The sequence below is a fragment of the Gekko japonicus genome, unplaced genomic scaffold (genome assembly GCF_001447785.1).
Source record: "Gekko japonicus isolate JY-2015 unplaced genomic scaffold, Gekko_japonicus_V1.1 scaffold1327, whole genome shotgun sequence".
In the NCBI taxonomy this organism is placed as follows: Eukaryota; Metazoa; Chordata; class Lepidosauria; order Squamata; family Gekkonidae; genus Gekko; species Gekko japonicus.
Window position 1 is genome coordinate 303982 of NW_015160879.1, and position 14705 is coordinate 318686.

At 41.1% G+C, this 14705-nt stretch overlaps 1 protein-coding gene across 1 annotated transcript in view; it reads right to left on the bottom strand.

Annotated features, from left to right (window-relative positions):
* The window catches only part of ACTN2 (actinin alpha 2), a 78720-nt gene that overhangs the window by 15562 nt on the left and 48453 nt on the right, over positions 1-14705 (bottom strand). The window contains exons 14-16 of the mRNA XM_015422938.1: positions 12928-13068; positions 10773-10955; positions 4419-4553 (exon numbers count right to left, since the gene is read on the bottom strand). Coding sequence (XP_015278424.1) covers positions 4419-4553; positions 10773-10955; positions 12928-13068 — 459 coding nt within the window. The remainder of the gene's footprint in view (positions 1-4418; positions 4554-10772; positions 10956-12927; positions 13069-14705) is intronic.

Below are 14705 nucleotides of genomic sequence, written 5' to 3' on the forward strand. Positions count from 1 at the left end.
TATGTGGTGGACTTATGAGAAAAGTAAAATGTTTTAGGCTTGGATACATGAAATATTACAATTTTTTTTAAAAAAATAATATACCCTTTGTACCAGAATTGTTTTTATTGAATATACTTCCAGAAAATTGTAAAAAGCAAGATTCTTATCTTATCGTACATGTAGTTACAACTGCTAGAATATTATATGCTAAATATTGGAAAAGAAAGGAGATACCTGCCAAAGAAGAAATAATAAACAAAATACTTGAAACTGCTGAAATGGACAAATTAACTCTAATTTTGAAAGGACATAAAGAGGAAAACTTCAAAAATACATGGTCAAGACTTTACAGTTGGATTGAAGAATACATTAAATGAAACGTGAACACAACCAAAATAGAGGGCAATGAGAATATCTATATTAAACTGTGCAAAAGGTATATTTAACATTATAAGATGTAGAAACATACTTTTATTGAGAGATGTATGGACAACTTAATAGTCAACTCAGAGAGTCGGAGATTCTCCCATTGAATGTTTGTATGTTGTACTATTGTTTGTTTTTGTTTGTCTTTGTTATAAAATAAAAATATTTACCTGGGGGGGGAAGAATTACAAAGGGGATTGCTGGAAATGTAAAAAAGAAGATGGCACCTTTTATCATATGTGATGGAACTGCATCAAGATGAAAAGATACTAGAAAAACATTTTAAGAACTAAATTCCCGATGAAATCAGAGACTATGTTACTGTGAATCCTTCCAGATAATATAGACAGAACCTCACAAGACCTACTTTAATATATGTCGCCAGCTGCCAGAATAATATTTGCAATGAAATAGAATACAGAAGACTGTCCTACAATAGAGATTTTGGGAAGAAAAACTAGCTGAGTATGCAACATTGGCAAAATTAACCAGTTATATAAACAAAAGACCGTTGAATGAATTTCGGCAGAAAAGGCAAGCTTATTACTCATATTATGGGAATAATTAACTTTTTTCTTTTTTAGTTCTGGAATTATTTGAATATCACATTAAAGATGATGAAGATGATGAAGATATTGATTATAATTTCAATATTTTATTTTGTATTTCATTAGTATTTAAATAATCAGTTAGAATAAAATTCAGATTTAGACAAACAATTAAGACAATATTTAGGTTTTTAGTATAGAAGTCTGTTCAACTGTTAAAGATGTATTCTCTTTTATCATTAATATATTATTGTTAATTTTAGGAGAGTTTCATGTATTCCTTAAAGAGAGAATCTAACCCAAAATTCTGTAATATCGATGCTTTATTAATTGTTTCTGTATTTGAATTATGTAATATATTTGATCATACATTTGATCTAACTTGTTGTACGTAACAATTCATAATATTTAACAAACTTGATGAATCTATATTTCCCCCCTCCCCTTCTTCCCTTCGGTATCCCACCTTTCTTTTTCTTGAGAAAATAATAAAAAATAATCTATGTACAGAATAAGGGTTATAGCAATAATAATTGCAGAAAGCAACCTGCCTGAATACAGCTATCACACAAAAGCTTCCAATGTGTCTAAAGAAGTGTGCTTTGCACACAAAAGCTTACACTTTGAATAAAACTTTGTTGGTCTTAAAGGTGCCACTAGACTCAAATTTTGTTTTACAATGGTCTTCAAACGTCCTACATCTGGAAACCAGCAACAGCCAACTGAGATGCATGGCATGCATGTGGCATCACAGGTGATATCAGAGTGACATGACAGGAAGAGGGGGAGCCAGAGTCTGAACTTGCCTGTGCTAAAAGGAAATCCTCTCTACTGTTGAGAGGCTTTGCCTTGATGCTTCTCTTAGTGTGTAAGCAAAGGGAATCAGGGAGCATGGCACTCTTGCTCTCTACATGTACCTTATTATCAGCTTCCTCCAAAAAGCAACCAAATATATGGCAGCTCTATATATAGCAGATGGAGCGCTCCATGTAAAATAACTATCAGCATCTCCATTTCTCTTCTCTCCATTTCTTGTCATACTTACTATATTCACGTAAAAGGAAGACAACCCTGACGGGGGTGGTGGCGGTTTGTCATACAAAGTTATATCCCCCCCAAATTTTACTGGGCATAACTGTAACTTGTATGCAAAGGTAAGATATCCCCCCCCTCTTTTTATGGCATACCTGGGGGAAAAAACTAGCCTTGCATTGGAGTAAATACTGCATTACAATCTGTAGCCCAAAGACACTGCCTTACTCATAGGTAACCCTAATAGCAGGGCACCCCACTTCTAACATGAACCAGAGACCCACAGAAGTCAGGCCAAGGAAGGCACTCCTGGCTTGAAACACAGAGCAAGCCAAAGCTCTGCAAAAAGGGTCTCCATTTCAGGAAATAAGGCAACCTCCAAGGCATCTCCAACCTCCCCCCTCCACCTAGAAAGGTATGTATATGAAACAATGGGTTCCCCCAGGTATTGTATCTGCATTTCTAAGGCTATTCAGAGGCCACCTAGCGAATAGCCTTTCTGTTTCCAGAATTTCACCTAGCCCTTTTGTGTGACCCTATGTCTATGTGAGAATTCTGTGTCTCCACAACTGTCTTTCCTGCTCCACCCTTCATGATACTGAGATAAACCAATCCTACATTCAAATGTTTAGCAATCCTTCCTGATGCTACTTTTTCACTCTTTTGTCTAAGCTTGGAAACCGATTCAATTGCCTTGACAGAACCATTAGTAGTCACCAAATCCATTCAGCTAGCCACCTAGCACCTGGCTAAACCTATCAATGCTACTGTGAATCCAGACTCAGGCCCTCTGAAGCCTCATTGGTCACTCCTAGGACTTGCCCCTTCCTACACTGCACCTCCTGGGACCCCTGATTGGTCCAGGCAATCTTTTGTCTTCACCTGGGACAAGCCTCTCAAGGTTTCCCATTGGTCTGCATTGTATTCCAATGTCTATATCCATCAAGACACATGGCCTCAGACTGTGTGTCTGCCACGGATGCCAACTGGCAGTTTACCCCCAAACATTTGTTTGGGCCATAATCCCATCTTCATGGTCTCCTGCACGTCTGGACAGGTGGTATTACCCCATAACTGACCCCTCTATCTGCTATAAATCACCTCTGCTTTGTTAGTTCTGTATTGCTTGCTCTTTTTGAATGCTTAGGGTGCTTGTAATTAGGGAAATTCTTCAATAAAAACTATTCAATTTACTCTTCAAATCTGGAGTCTTCCTACTGTACTGGATGTTGTTATACAATTGGTGTGTGATCCCTGTACCCCTCTGGCTTCCCCTGCCTCATAGCTAATTTCCCCCAACAACAAGGTAGGCCATTGACAGTAACATATCCTCTCCATTCTGCACAAGCTCACCTATTGTTGGTTCATTTTCCTATCCTGTCTCTGAGCCTTCAGTCATGCTTCTCCCTATGCTTGAAATAGCCTCCCCAGTTTATCTACCAAGCCCTTTGTCTTTCTTCTCTAACCAAGTCAGCCAATACTACCACATGACTCGTCCCCACTCTATCTCCAATATTTCATCACCAGGATTTGTCATTTATATCAGTTTTTCCCCACCTCCCTGTCTTCACTTAAATTGCAAGCCCCTTGCTCTGACCTCCAGCAGGCAGAACTTTTCTGTTCTCTGCAACACTCTGACAGTTTCCGCAGTAAGTCCTTGCCACTCTGAAGCTCCGCGGGAAAGTTTGTTTTAATGCTGTGAGTCTGCAGCACTACTTCCACCATAGGAGCTTTCCTGTGGCATTTCCTTTGCTTACCGCAACTCCCTGCATATGCTCAGGGAAGACTGTACATAAGTGAATCCCCCCTACCCAAAAGAGATTTACTTCAGTACTTTGTTTTTTGCAGCGTTCTTCACAGTAAAATGTGAAATCCTTAAAAAATATATTTTTTTGCAGTGAGAACTAATGTTGGAATGCAATACATATAGCATAATAATGCAATTGCCTCAGACTATTAAAAAAACAAAGAAAAGAAATAGAAACAATAAGCTAATTAGCCAGAAACTGTTCCACAGTAACATGGGGTTGGAGGGTGGGACATGCAAATGTGGAGGGGAGGGGAGGGCATACCTAGGGTTGACAAACACCTGATGAGAAAGATTTCCCTACTAGGTTGATGCAGGTTCAATGCTGCGATTACAAAAACCTCCCGGAAATAGGGGATTCGGATGCCTCACAGCAAGAGGGGTGAAAGTGCGTTTTTATGCCTGAAAGGGCGAAATCATCTGTGGAAACCAGGGAAGCCATGGATGAACAGAAGTGCAGGGGCAGAGAAATTGACACTACGGAAAGGTCTCTGCCACCGCAAAGTAAGAAAACTAAAGGTAGTATAAAATCAAAAGTGTTCATTAGCTTGAGAAAAGTAGTTGTACAATAACGAAGGCCTTTGACATTTTATATACCCTGCCATAAAACTGTCCTTATTTACCTCCATCTTGGTTTGGATCCAGGGCCCAATGACATTGGCCTGAGCAGCAAACTGGCGGCGTAGGCGTTCGTTGGTATGCTGGCGAGCCAGTTCCTCTTGCAGCGCTTGATCCCGTATAGGCACAAGTTGTTTTACCTGCAAAATGAGCAGAAATGGCAGAAGAAGGAGGAAGAGAAGAAGGAGAAGAAAAGTTGGATTTACACCCCGCCCTTCACTCGGAGTCTCAGAGCGACTTACAATCTGCTTCCCTTCCTCTCCCCCCAACAGACACCCTGTGAAGTAGGTGGGGCTGAGAGAGCTCTGAGAGAACTGCTCTTGAGAAAACAGCTCTAAGAGAACTGTGACTTACTGAAGGTCACCCAGCTGGCTGCATGTGGAGGAATGGGGAATCAAACCCGGTTCTCCCAGATTAGAGTCTACCACTCTTAACAACTATACCAAAGTGGCTCTCCATCTTGACTGATGGGAAAGAGGGAAAGCAGTCATAAGGGAATGGGGCTACAGAAGGGAAAATGCTATGTGGGCTGGCTTCCAGATGGTGCATTTCTCCACGTTTTCCCTTCCCCAGTCCCCACTGCAGCCGCCACCACCCCCGCACAACTGGTGAGCTTTTAGTAAAGGTAAAGGTTTCCCTTGCTCGAAAACCAGTTGGATGGACGGTGCTCATCTCCGTTTCCAAGCCGAAGAGCCAGCACTGCCCAATGACTTCTCCATGGTCATGTGGCCAGCATGACTAAACACCAAGGTGCACAGAGCACTGTTACCTTCCCACCGAAGCGGTACCTATTTATCTACTAGAAATTTCTGGCTTTCGAACTGCTAGGTTGGCAGGAGCTGGGGCCAGAGACGGGAGCTCCTCACTCTGTCACACGGCACTGGGGTCTCGAACTGCCGAGCTACAGACCTTCTGGTCTGCGGCTCAGCGTCTTACCTTGTGAGCCACCGCGGCCCGGTGGTCTTTTGAGAGGGTTTAAAAAGCATCCGTAATTTATTTATTTATTTATTTATTTATTTAGGTATTTTTTACCCCGCCCTCCCCGCAAGCGGGCTCAGGGCGGCTTACAGCCCATACATAAAATCCAATAAAATCCAGTAAAACAACCAATAACATATTAATAACAATAAAGTGCTTTAACGCTCCAAGCGTAATAAGTCCTTAAGATGTTCATTCTTCGGGATGATTTCGTTTCTAGCTAAGTACGTAACTACTGGGAACCAGATCGCCTGAAAGTTTTCAACAGCAGTCTGTGATTGAGGAGAAGTCGTTTTCCCATAAATGAAATGTTCCCACAAGTTGTTTTGCCAGTCATATAGGTTAGGTGAGGAGCTTCTTTTCCATTTCTGAGCGATTGTTATCCTGGCAATAGCTAATAAAATTGAAGTTAAATTTCTTTGTGTTTTTCTTTCACAGGTATCAGGAAGGATGTCTAGGAGGACCGTCTCCGGAAGAGCAGGTAAGTCAATTCCTACGATGGATTTAATTTGAGTCAAGATAAGAGACCAAAATGGTTGGATGAAGGGGCAAGTCCACCAACAATGAAGAAAGTCCGCAGGTTGTCCACAGCCTTTCCAGCATTTGTCATCACAAACGGAATAGATCTTGCACAGACGTACAGGGGTCAGATAACATCGGTGTAGAGTCTTGAAGGAAGTTAATTTGATGTTGAAGGTTTTGGAAGACAGGTTTGGTGATGACCATATGTCTGGCCATTGATCCTGTTGAATCCTATTTTGGCAATCTTTTGCCCAATGAGTTTGGGATTTTAAAGCTGTCTGTTTTGTGGTGTTGACAAGGATTTTATAGATTTTAGAAATTAAGCCTTTAATATTATCTGTTTTGTAAATGATCAATTTTTCGAAGTCTGTGAAAGATTTACTGGGAGTATGTGATGGAATCTTTTCCCTTAGGAGATGCTGAACTTGTAAATAACGAAACCAAGGTATTTTTTCGCCAATTTTCTGTTCTATTTGAGCTTTCGTGAGAGGAAGTCCTTTATCAAGAAGGTCTATCAATCTAGATATTCCCGCTTGTCTCCAAGATTGAAAAGCTTTCGGTTCTTTTCCAGGGATGAACCAGTCTTGGTTTAAAAAAGAAGATAATACAGAGTTTTTTGATAATAGATCCGGACGTCTGCGGTCCCAAACTTCCAAAGCCGCTTCCAAGAATGATATTAGGTGAACATTTTCATGTCTTTCCACGTTCGTTTGCCAAATAAGATCCGATAATGGTATCTGATCACATATGTGTTCTTCCAAAGATTGCCAGCTTGGGTGAGTTTCTGCGGTGAGCAACTTAACGATTGAGGAGAGTTGTACTGCTTCGTAGTATAGGAGTAGATCCGGGAAATCAAAGCCTCCTTTTTTTGATGGTCTTTTTAGGGCTGCAAAGCTAATTCGTGGTTTTTTGTAATTCCAAAAGAACTGTAGAAAGGCCGTCTGCCAATTAGAAAGTTCCTTTCTCGTGATTTGTATTGGTAGAGAGCGAAGTATAAATAAAAATTTTGGTAAAAGAATGCTCTTGATGACACTAAGCCGATCTGCCCAAGAAAATTGCATCGAAGACCACTGTTTCATTTTATTTCGGAGGTCTTTAAAAAGTGCTTGAAGATTGCATTTAAGGAGGTCCTGTAAATCTGTAGGGATATCGATTCTGAGACATCGCCAGGAGGAGTAATTCCATTTATACGGAAAATTGGATTGAATGGAGTGTTTTGTATCATCCGATATGTTGATTGGAATTATTTGAGATTTTCCAAGGTTGACTTTTAAGCCGAACAGATCTTGCGTGTCTTTGAAGAGTTCCTGTAGTGCTGTTAAAGAAGCTGCCGGTTCGGTTAAAAAAAGGACAACGTCGTCAGCATATAAACTGATTTTGTGTATAGAATCATGTATACGAATACCTTTAATTTTTGGGTTTTCTCTAATGGCGGTCGCTAGCGGTTCCATTGCTAGTGCGAATAATAACGGCGACAGGGGACAGCCTTGTCTGGTACCACGCTGCATGGCGATCCTTTTTCCAATTATATCGTTAGTTTGGATACAGGCAGTGGGCGCCGCATAGAGAGCTTTGATAGATGATCTAAACCTATTTCCGAACTCCATTTCCAGTAGAAGTTGGTTGAGGTAGGTGGTTTCCAAACTGTCAAAGGCCTTTTCAAGGTCGATCGAGAGCAGAAGGGATTCCGTAGATTGATGGTTGGAGTGTGCTATGAGATTCAGAGTTCTACGGATATTATCCGTGAGTGTGCGGTTGGGGATAAAACCCGTTTGGTCATCAGCGATGTAGTTAGGAAGAATACGCTGAAGTCTAGAGGCAAGGATTTTTGCAAAAAGTTTCGCGTCGCAGTTGAGTAGAGCAATTGGACGATATGCGGATGGTGAATCTCTATTGGAATCATCTTTAGGAATCGTGGTGATCTTGGATTCAGTCCAAGATGGAGGAAGAAGACCCGTAGACATTATATGGTTGCATGTTATTGTGAATTGTTCAATTAAAGATGTTTGAAACGTTTTGTAAAATAAAGGGCCGAAGCCATCCGTACCCGGAGCAGTGTTGGATTTCGTGCATTTCAGTGCGTCTCGAACTTCAGTGTTGGTGATTGGAAGGTCCAAATAATCTCGATGTTCCTGTTGTAAGGTTCTTGTCAGGTGATGTTGTCTTAAGAAGTCTCGGATTTTATCCACCTTTGGATTAGTGGAGCTGTAAAGCTTCTCGTAAAATAGTGTGAAGCATTTGTTAATTTCCTCTGGATCCGTGGTCAGAACGTTCTTCGAAGTTTTTATTGATAAAATTTTACGTTGTCGTTGTTTGTTTTTAACTCGCCAGGCGAGAAGTTTGATGCTTTTGTTATTTTTTTGCCAATATAATTGCTTCATAAAAGTAAGATTTTTCTGTATTTTTGTAGTTTCATGTGCTTCTAATATTTTTCGATGTGCCAAAAGGTCTTTAAATATTTTCTTGCTACCAGTACGTTTATGTAGAGTTTCTAATTCTTGAATATGATTCAGTGTGGTTTTGATAAACCGTTCTTTCTCTTTTTTCCGTTTAGAGGAAATCGCAATCAACTTCCCCCGAAGAACCGCTTTGAATGCGTCCCAAACCAGATGATCTTTAACCTCACCGTTGGAGTTTTCTTTGAAATAAAGATTTATTGTCTGCGTCAGATCATCTTTTATGTCGTCTTGTAATAAAAGAGAGTTGTTCAGTCTCCATGTGCGTTGCGAGTGGTGTTTGATCTGTTTTTGGAGTCGGAATTCCACATAAGCGTGGTCAGACCAAACAAATGGGCCAATGGAGGTAGATGCTAGTTTAGGCAAAATGTTATCTGATACTAGCAGGTAATCAATGCGTGAGTATGAGTGGTGTCTGGAGGAGAAAAATGTATAGTCTCTTTCTCCTGGGTGCGTCTCTCTCCAAGCGTCAAGGAGGTGGAATTTTCCTAAAAGTTCTCGAAGTTTAGAAAACCTGTTGTGTTGAAGCATGGTCTTTTGCGTCTTGCCTGATTTATCTAAATGATGATCCATAATCAAATTCAGATCTCCACCAACAATCACCTGACCTTCTTTGAATTGATCCAGTTTCAACAAGGTGTCATCTATAAATTTTTCCTGAGAGTCGTTCGGGGCGTACACAGATGCCAAGGTGATTTGCTCTTGGTCCAGCATGCCTTTCAAGAATAAGTATCGTCCATGTGGGTCTTCTAATTTATCTTTCAGGATGAACTGAATCGACTTAGCCAGTAAAATAGCCACACCTCTGGCTTTCGAGGAGCCTCCTGCTTGGTATTGCTGATCATACCAACCAACGTTTAAGACAGGCTTTATTTGTGTTTTTAAATGCGTCTCTTGCATGAAGATCACATCTGGTTTGTCTTTTAATATAAAGGAGGTCATTTTCCGACGTTTTATACAGTTGTTTAAACCATGCACATTAATGGATCTAAAAGTATAAGTATCCGACATTTGTGCCAAGCTGAAATATTATATTTGAATATCTGGGTGTAAATATATAATGGTATTAAGAAATATCAAACAGTCAAAATTTATATATTATTCAAACTTGCTCAATATAAGAGTTAAGGCAAATAAACACCCAACTACAATATATATAAGGTATACAAAGAGCTTACCAAAAATTTATCACGTTACTCAAAATATCAACCTGTATAAAATTGAACTATTACAAATAACACTAAACAAAAGGTACCATCACTCCCATGGATGCTGCAGAACATGTGAAAAAGGCCCACCTCTAGAGCAGTTTGAAGGAGGCCTTACAAGTTCCTGTTCAGGCCCAAAAAAGGGAACCAGCTACTCCCACATTACCAAAATCAGGAGGCCTTACAAATTCCTGTTCAGGCCCAAAAAAGGGAACCAGCTACTCCCACATTACCAAAATCACAGAAAAAGCCTTCTACGAGAGATCAGAGAAGAGAATTGCTTCTCCAGCCACCCTGTGGTCAGCTATACCATACAAAATAGCAAATGGAGCCAATAATAATGCTCATGTGACTGGCAGTACCACAGTCTTACAGGCTGGGAACTAAAACACAGCTCCTGCCACACTACCCCCCAGAAACCTTTACCTGAAATGTATAAAATACATATTGTTAGCCAGATTCAGGTGGGTAACCATGTTGGTCTGAAGCAGCAGAACAAGGTTTGAGTCCAGTGGCACCTTTAAGACCAACAAAGTTTTATTCAAGATATTGCACACACGCACTTCTTCAGATACAGTGAAATGGAAATTACTGGTCCATACATCAATCTCCAATTTTGACACATTTATTTCCTTCACTATGTTTTCCCCCAGAATTAAACCCAAACAAATGGGAACCGTATAAACTAAGCTAAGCTTGTTGTTCCTGTTTGGTCCTTGAATCTGTTAAACATCTTCATTATGTTGTATGCTAATGTACTGCTCACCCTCTACCTATATGTATGGACTGGTAATTTCCATTTCATTATGTCTGAAGAAGTGTGCATGGACATGAAAGCTTATACCTTGAATAAAACTTTGTTGGTCCTGGTGCCACTGGACTAAAATATTGTTAGCCAGCTAGTCATCTCCCCACCCCCCCATCCTTGTGCAAAGTCTGCACTGGAACATGAATGCAGTCCTGTTTTGTACAAAGCAGCATAGCTATATCATCCACATACATGCATTTTACTAACCCCAATATCACAGCAGTATTTAAGACAGGATCTCATGTTACTAGTACTGGATTGGGGTTGCCAAAATATATCACCAAGGATAAAAATCCATTGTTCCACTTCTGGGGAAGGGCCTGTTTTTCTTCCACATGTGCATTATCATAAACCAGTAAATCTTTCTGCTGCTTTTGCTTACAGTACCTTCTCCCATTTGGTACGTATCTCATCCAGTGTGACAGTGCTGTAGGGATTGCTGGCACTTATTCGGAGGCTGTAGCTCTGAATCACTTTCTCCACTTCATTATGGATAGATACTATAGCTTGCCTTTCACCATCTGCCTCAGGTAAAGTGGCTTTAAATTGTTCATGAGCAGTGATCAGACTCTGAAATCAGAAATGGGGAGCAAGGGGATTAAGGTGTATATATAGTTTTATCATTTCCTATATTTTGCTGAATATTCATTTCCTCTCCCCTAGAGGAATATGGGTGCAAATGTATTGAAGCCTGCGTTGCTGGAAGGCTCCGTATAATCAGCAAAAGAGCATCATATCACTGTTACTTCTGCAGCTGTTAAAAACAGGATAAAAGAAGGTACATATTTAAACAGAGAGGGAAGAAAGGCTAATATTACATGGGTATGACCATACTCCATTGGTAGCTTTTAAAAAAACAAGGTAAGATGCTTTTGGGGGGTGATTTCGAGTGGAGGGGCAATGCATGTTTTGAACTGGGAGTAGGGGAGCTACATGTGGAAAAGAGCAGAGAAAAGGCAGGTGCTGGGCGTAGTACAGGCAATTAGAAACCAAGGAGAAGATACCCATTATTGGAATTAATTCATGATTCCCAGACAAATACCCAGGAACAAGGTATGAACATTTTAACATAATCCCCAAGAAGGGGACACAACAAGTTCTCAGACTCAAAGGGCTCAGTGACAGGTCACATGCCCACTTGCTGATTAGATCACAGTGATCTCACAGTCCATGCTGACAATGCAGAGGTAATGACACGCACCAATACAGCACATGCCCAACGCTAAAGATTATTCCAGGGCAGCGAGGCACTTGTTGATATTTTCAGTGTTTAAGAGAGGCTACCAAAGCATTCTTCACTTTCTGAATGCAAGCCCCACCAAACCAGGGGAGCTACATGTGGAAAAGAGCAGAGAAAAGGCAGGTGCTGGGCGTAGTACAGGCAATTAGAAACCAAGGAGAAGATACCCATTATTGGAATTAATTCATGATTTCCAGACAAATACCCAGGAATAAGGTATGGACATTTTAACACAATCCCCAAGAAGGGGACACAACATGTTCTCAGACTCAAAGGGCTCAGCGACAGGTCACATGCCCACTTCCTGATTAGATCATAGTGATCTCACAGTCCATGCTGACAGACAATGCAGAGATAATGACACGCACCAATACAGCACATGCCCAACACTAAAGATTATGCCAGGGCAGCGAGGCACTTGTTGATATTTTCAGTGTTTAAGAGAGGCTACCAAAGCATTCTTCACTTTTTGAATGTAAGCCCCACCAAACTTCAGAAATGCTATAGTGACGGATTTGAAAACGGCTCTCAATTCAGCCAGGATTCACTCCTTGTGGATGGGCAATAAGAATGAGCAACGAATATGATGCTTAGCATTGGAGGAAACAGAGTATAAATATTTAAATAAGAGAATTAAAATATTGAGCTGAACCCAATTTGAACTTTGGCCTCCCACTAGCTATTAAACTACACTGGCTTTCGCTGGCCCTAGGGCTGCCAACTCTGGGACGGGGAAACTGGGAGGAACCTCCTGGGGAGGGTGGGGTTTGGAGAGGGGAGGGAGGTCAGCAGGGACATGATGTCACAGAGCAGGGAACTGATCTCTGTAAGATGAAGATCAGTTGGAATTCTGGGAGACTGCCAGGCCACACCAGGAGGTTCGCAACCCTAGCCGGGCCCCTCTGCAAAGTTCTGAAGATATACGTATCAGACTGAATACAGGAGATGTTTTTCCCTGATGTGTCTTTAAGAGAGGAATAAAAACAAGCAACTCTTGAAACAAGCCTTTATAGCGCTACCTTAGTGGCGTGGGACTTTCTCTTCACAATCAGGGTCAATTACAGGGCGGAAGAGCCAAAGGGGCTTCAGATTTAGACATTTGTTAATTCTTTTGGCATTTGATAAGTTTTGTAACTTGCTTTTATATGTATTGTGTGTTGTAATTTAAAAACATTTGTTACGGCCAGGAGCCTCAAAAGTGACCTGGGCCTCAATGGATCTCTAATAGGGCCTGGTCACAGTCAAAAAGAAGCATCTGCACTATCTTAGGTTCACAAAGCAAGAATCATCAGCTGGTCTTACCTGGATCTCTTCTATGCTATGAACAATAAACATGTCTTGTAAGTCTTCCATGGCACCTTCCATCCAGTTGTTGAATGGAGCAGCCCTCTTGCTAAACTCCAGGTTCAGCTGATCAATAGTTTCTAACAACTTCTCTGTTCTCTGTAAAGTCAAAGTGCAGAAATAGAATAAATGAATGTGGATTTTTCTTTTTCATGAACATACGCTCACTCAGACTTACTTTTTGGAGGGTGGACCACTAAATTCAACAGAACCAAACAATGTGAATAATTAAGCCAAAGGGTTGGTTTCTTATTTTCCCCCCTCTAAGTATCATAACTGTGATGCACCATTGAGGGAGAAATTGCGTTGCATGATTTGTACTCCCAGTTCACAATTTGCCTGGGTGCACTGACTTAAATTCATGCTTTCTTGATCATAAAAGGCTGAACTGGAGCACCATAATTCAATACATTTCCTATGGTTACAGGATATTCAAATTATTAATAATACATATGGAAGGTACTGATTATTGATTTGTAGTGTACAATAAGAACAGAGCAATCTGGGAGTAAGCCCCATTTACTGGGAGTAAGCCCCATTTAATAGATCTGCATAGGATTCTTTATATATATATATATATTAAAAAGTGCCCGTAGGTACACTTTTATTATTTTTTCTTTTCATTATACACTACAAACATACATGAAAACAAACAACGCATAACTACCACTAACAAACATAAAACATACAACAGGAGGCTTATTCTGAAAGAGCAATCCTAAGCAGTTCTACTCAGAATCCTGTTCAGGTATATTCAATGGGGCTTGCTGCCTGTAAAGTGCTCTTAGGATCGCACTGCCAGTAGACCTTTAGGACTGCACTCTTAATGGAGGTGCTGGCTGCTGATTTGTTGATGCTTGTTGTTAATGCTTCAATGCATGTAGTGGAGTTTTTAAAAATTAAAATTAATTATAAAATGTATCAAAATATACAGTACTGGAAAACAGTGGGAAAGTATGATATGCACTAAAATGATTTAAACCAACAGACTAAAGTTGTAATTGTACTGATAGATATGCCTGCCATGCAACCGTTATCCAAAGGGTGGTGCTAGAAGCATCACTTCATTCTAACTTCAGTTAAGAGCAGCCAGGATTTCCTTTTTCAGGGGGCATTTAAATTTCTTAGGAGACACCAAGTTGATGAAATTAAAGCTACTTAAATTAACCCTCTCCCCCCCACCCCGGGAAGGCAGGCAGGTGGTAAGGCAAGGCGGTGGAAGAGCATGCCAGTGTGCTCACCTGCTCTGAGAGCTGCCATCCACCCCAAGTGAGCACAGTCGGCCTGCCAGCTCAGGAACCACATCCCCTCCCCTCCCCCAAATGCCAGGCCAGGAAGGAGCTGGCAGGGCTGCTGGCAGGCGGGGAAATTGCTTCGAGCAAGCCCCAATTGGGGAAGGGGCACCGGCAGCTGGGGGAGTCCTCCAGGAGGCTCAGAGAGTTGGAGGCCTGGGCTGGAGGGAAACTCGTGGGGCCTTGGCAGGAAGTCGTGGGGCCAGGCCCAAAAATGCCCCACTGTAGCTACAGGCCTGGTTACAAGATGGTTCCTATCCACAGTGGGCAGCAGTGACAAGCATTTTACAAGTATTTCCCCCCCAACTAAACAAATACCAAAGTGTTAGGGTTTAATGGTGCACCAAAGAATAGCTGCCATGTCTAGATACCAGTCCACAATAAATAGTATATTTTTACATTTTAATTATTTAATTTATACCCCGCCCTCCCCGCAAGCGGGCT